The sequence below is a fragment of the Nannospalax galili genome, unplaced genomic scaffold, assembly GCF_000622305.1.
Source record: "Nannospalax galili isolate Female #2095 unplaced genomic scaffold, S.galili_v1.0 scaffold918, whole genome shotgun sequence".
Lineage (NCBI taxonomy): Eukaryota > Metazoa > Chordata > Mammalia > Rodentia > Spalacidae > Nannospalax > Nannospalax galili.
This window is the reverse complement of record NW_008343216.1, coordinates 2584047-2587744: the sequence shown is the minus strand read 5'-3', so window position 1 is coordinate 2587744 and position 3698 is coordinate 2584047. Positions and strand designations below refer to the sequence as shown.

General features: G+C 41.0%; 1 protein-coding gene across 1 annotated transcript; it reads right to left on the bottom strand.

The window, feature by feature from the left end:
• Nucleotides 1-2720: 2720 nt before the first annotated feature.
• On the bottom strand, nucleotides 2721-3325 carry LOC103739129 (28S ribosomal protein S15, mitochondrial-like). The gene has a single exon (XM_017799740.2). It carries the CDS (start codon nucleotides 3250-3252, stop codon nucleotides 2857-2859), a length of 396 nt encoding a protein of 131 aa, XP_017655229.1. The 5' UTR covers nucleotides 3253-3325; the 3' UTR covers nucleotides 2721-2856.
• Between the last annotated feature and the right edge of the window lie 373 nt (nucleotides 3326-3698).

Genomic DNA, 3698 nt, shown 5'->3' with positions numbered 1-3698 from the left:
TCACACACACACACACACACACACACACACACACACACCATGAGTGAGCGAGTGATTAAGTGAATTGGAGTGTGCTAGCCTTTTGTCACTATGATTAAGAGAAACAATTTAAAAGGAAGGATTTTAGGTTTTTTTTTTTTTTTGGTTCACAGTTTCAGAGGTTTTAGGCAATGGTTAGGTGGCTGTGTTTCTTCTGGATTGTGTTGAAGCAGAACATAATGGCAGCAGATCATGGATAAGAGAAGTTGTTTGTGTAATGGTGGATAGGGAACAAAAAGAACAATAGAAAGAGTCAGGGAGAGGGCATACCCTCCAAAGGCATGCCCCTAGTGACCCACTTCCCCCAGCTAGACCCCATATTCCTTGGTTCCACCCCCCAATAGACCATTTAAATTTTGAATACATCAGTGGGTTAAACCATGGATTAAATAGGAACCCTCAGGATCTAACTGTCAGGAAACACTCTCAGACATACCAGTGGCATGCTTCATCCATCTCCTAGACACCTCTCTATCCAATCAAGCTGGCGATCAAGAATAATCAGTCACTACAGTTTCCTGCCTTTGGATCTGTAAGTAATTTAGGGTTTCAAATGTCCTGCAGTGAAGTATTAGTGCCTAAGGAACAAACCATCCTAATAAGCATTTCATTTGTTTCACATGACAGCAGGTAGAATATATAATTTATAGGAAAAAGGCACTGACAAGGAAAAGTCACCAAAGAAGTCTGTGTAGAAAGGGCAATAAAGAGTCCTCAAAGATAAGTTTGTGACTTGGCAGTATGAGTTAGGACTGTGAATGTGCAATGATTATCTCATATTTTAGGATAAATATGCTTGCATCCTAGAGAATCTGTGAAGCATATAAACCAGCTTTTCCCCTTTCTTCTCTTCTTTTCTCCCCCTCCTTTCCTTCCCCTTTCTCTTTCTTTCTCTTAGCTTTGTTTCCTGTTTCTGTGATTAAAAAATTCTGACATTAGGCTTTAGTCTATATAAAAAGTTTTTTAAACAATTATTTCTCATTGATGATTTTGTTCCTAACCAAAAAGTGCTGCTCAGATGTAAGACTTCAAATCTTGGTCTCCAATACTATAGTGCCCACCTGTAGCTAAGGGAGATAACCAGCTATTGTTCTAAAATGAAGGATAAATTTGTTTTCCCCCCCCATTTAGAAGCCTTTGAGAGGGAACTGACACTGATTCTAACAAGTCCAACAGCTATCAAAATACCTGAAAGCAAATCCTGAATCCATCACTCTAGAGTCCAGCCTTGGGAGACAGAAGAAAAATGAGGAAGAACCCAACAGAGGGATGCTTTTGGAAGCTCTTGTCAAGAAATTCCAATACTCTTATATGAATATTTGAAAATTGGCCTGTTCTGAATTTTTCTAGTTCCCTGTCTAGAACTTGTAATGCTCTTGTCTTTATTCCTCCTTCATATCTCCTATTGACGATTCAAGGACATTCTTTTCCCCTTAGAGATAAGAGTTATGAAATTTGGGAGTCTTTTAGAGACCCACTGAAGGGGTATTCCAATTGCCTCACCCTGTGTCCCTGTTCAGCATGGAAGAAGCCAGAGTGGTCTGCGTCCTTATGCCCTATTGGCAATTTGGATAACCCTTTCAGAGGATGGTGTGATAAGAATAGAAGGTAGGAATTGGCTAGGCAGTTAGGATAAAAAGACCCCAAAGAAAAGTAGCCAGTTTCTTGGCTAAAAGTCAAAATGTCCTTGGGACTGTTAGCAACATACTCTGTTCCAAAGGCCAAAAATGTCGAAAGTATTTGGGCGTTTGTATCTAATCCTTAAAAGATTTTAAGGTTACCTTTATAGAGTGGGGAATGTCAGAACAGCCAAAAGCCCCATAAAAATAAAGAAATGAATGAAGAAGAAAAAAAAGAAAAAGAAAAAAGTGATGGGGAGATATGGGAGGTGCTGGAACGGAGGGTGTGGGCATGAATTTGATCAAAACACCTTATATGCATGAATGAAATTCTCAAAGTTTTTGTAAAAGTTAAAAAAAAATCCTGACAAAAGCAACTTAAGGGAAAGGGGGTTTATTTTAGTATAGGGTTCAGATTATAGTTAATATAATAGGGAAGTCACAGGCACTTAGGAGAGTTGATCAGATTCCATCCATAAATAAGAACAGAGAGCAATGCCTGAATGCATGCGTGTGTGCTTGGGCTCAGTTCATTTTCTCCACTCTTACACACACCAGGATCTCCTGCCTAAGGAACGATGCCATCCAAAATAGAGGCAGCTCTCCACCCCAACTAATATAATCAAGATATAATATAATCCCCTACATGCATGCCCAAAGACCAACCAGATTTAAACAATTGCTCACTGAGAGACTCCCTTCCTAGCTCACTCTAGATTGTCAAGGTGACAGTTGAAACTAACCATCACTCTTTTTCTTTATTTCTCTTTCCCTCTCCATTCCTCTTTCTTTTCTTCCTTTCCAAAAATATTTAATACAATTCATTGCTCCCTTTATCCTCCTGTAGAATCTATTCTGATAATTTAGGTAGTAAGGACGCAAAATAGACTTTTCCACTTTATTATTTTATTTTATTCTTCAAGACAAAATGGACCTTATTTTCTTTGGACACCTCTGGTAGAGCTTGGGAAAGGTTCTCTGGGTTTCCCTGGTTGTCTTATTTTCCGGCGGTGGCTGCTGCAAGCTTTTAAGGTCCTTCATTGCTTTTCAGCTTTTGCACTGTCTGGAAAACTTGAATGCACAGAGCCTTCTTGGCTGTGAAGCGGCGATGGCTGTGAAGCAGCGATGGACGCCCTGGAAATGCGGAAGAGGATTGGTGCATTCATTCCCCAGCTCCCTGCATGTCTACCCAAAGACATCATAGTTGGTCCGGCGGAAGATTTTGAGCATCTTTTTCCTTTGGTCGATACTCATCTGCAGATGGCGTTTTTGGGCTTTGGCCTTTTAGTGTTTCTGCATGTGTTCTTCGTAATTGCAGGAACTTGATCATCAAGGCAACAATTTGAGCCTCCAGGGATCTGGTGTCCTCGGAGTTTTCTGCAATCTTGCTCATCAACGTTTCTTGTTTCATATTTAGCTTTTCTTTCCGGTTGGCCATTTCCAATAACAAGATGCTTTTCACAACATCCGTGCCAGCAATGATGTTTTTGTAGTCCTTCATGAGTGTGGGAAGGGGTGGTTCTCTGTGTTCGCTGGGCTGGACTGTTTCTGAACGGTGATTGCACACGCAGCATGTAGGAGTCTTGGAGGCCATAGGCCCCAGTGGGTGTAGGGTAGCCCAGAGCTTCCTGTGCAGCCTAGAGTCTTGCGTGTGAACCTAGCTCAGAGCCCACCACGCAGCCTGATGACCTGTGATCCCCTGGGCGCGTGCCCCCACCTTCCCCCTTCATGGTGGTACCGGATTACGTGGACCAGAATCTTCCAATTTAGAGAAAATTATGCTAATTATAATACTCTGTAAAATTTCTAGGATTTTGAGAATTCAACCTAATTCCATACTTGTCCGACCTTACTAGGAACCTATTTCGTCAAATATTACGAAGTATGTTCCATTTGTAAGATTGTGAATTTTCAGTGTCCACCCCTTATCGTTTTCCATAAAAATCCAAGGGGAATTACTTTTAGATGAAACTGTACCTCTTAGGAAGTGCCGGTTTGTTTTTATTTGCCTTTTCAGTCTTGAAGTATGAGCAGATTGGG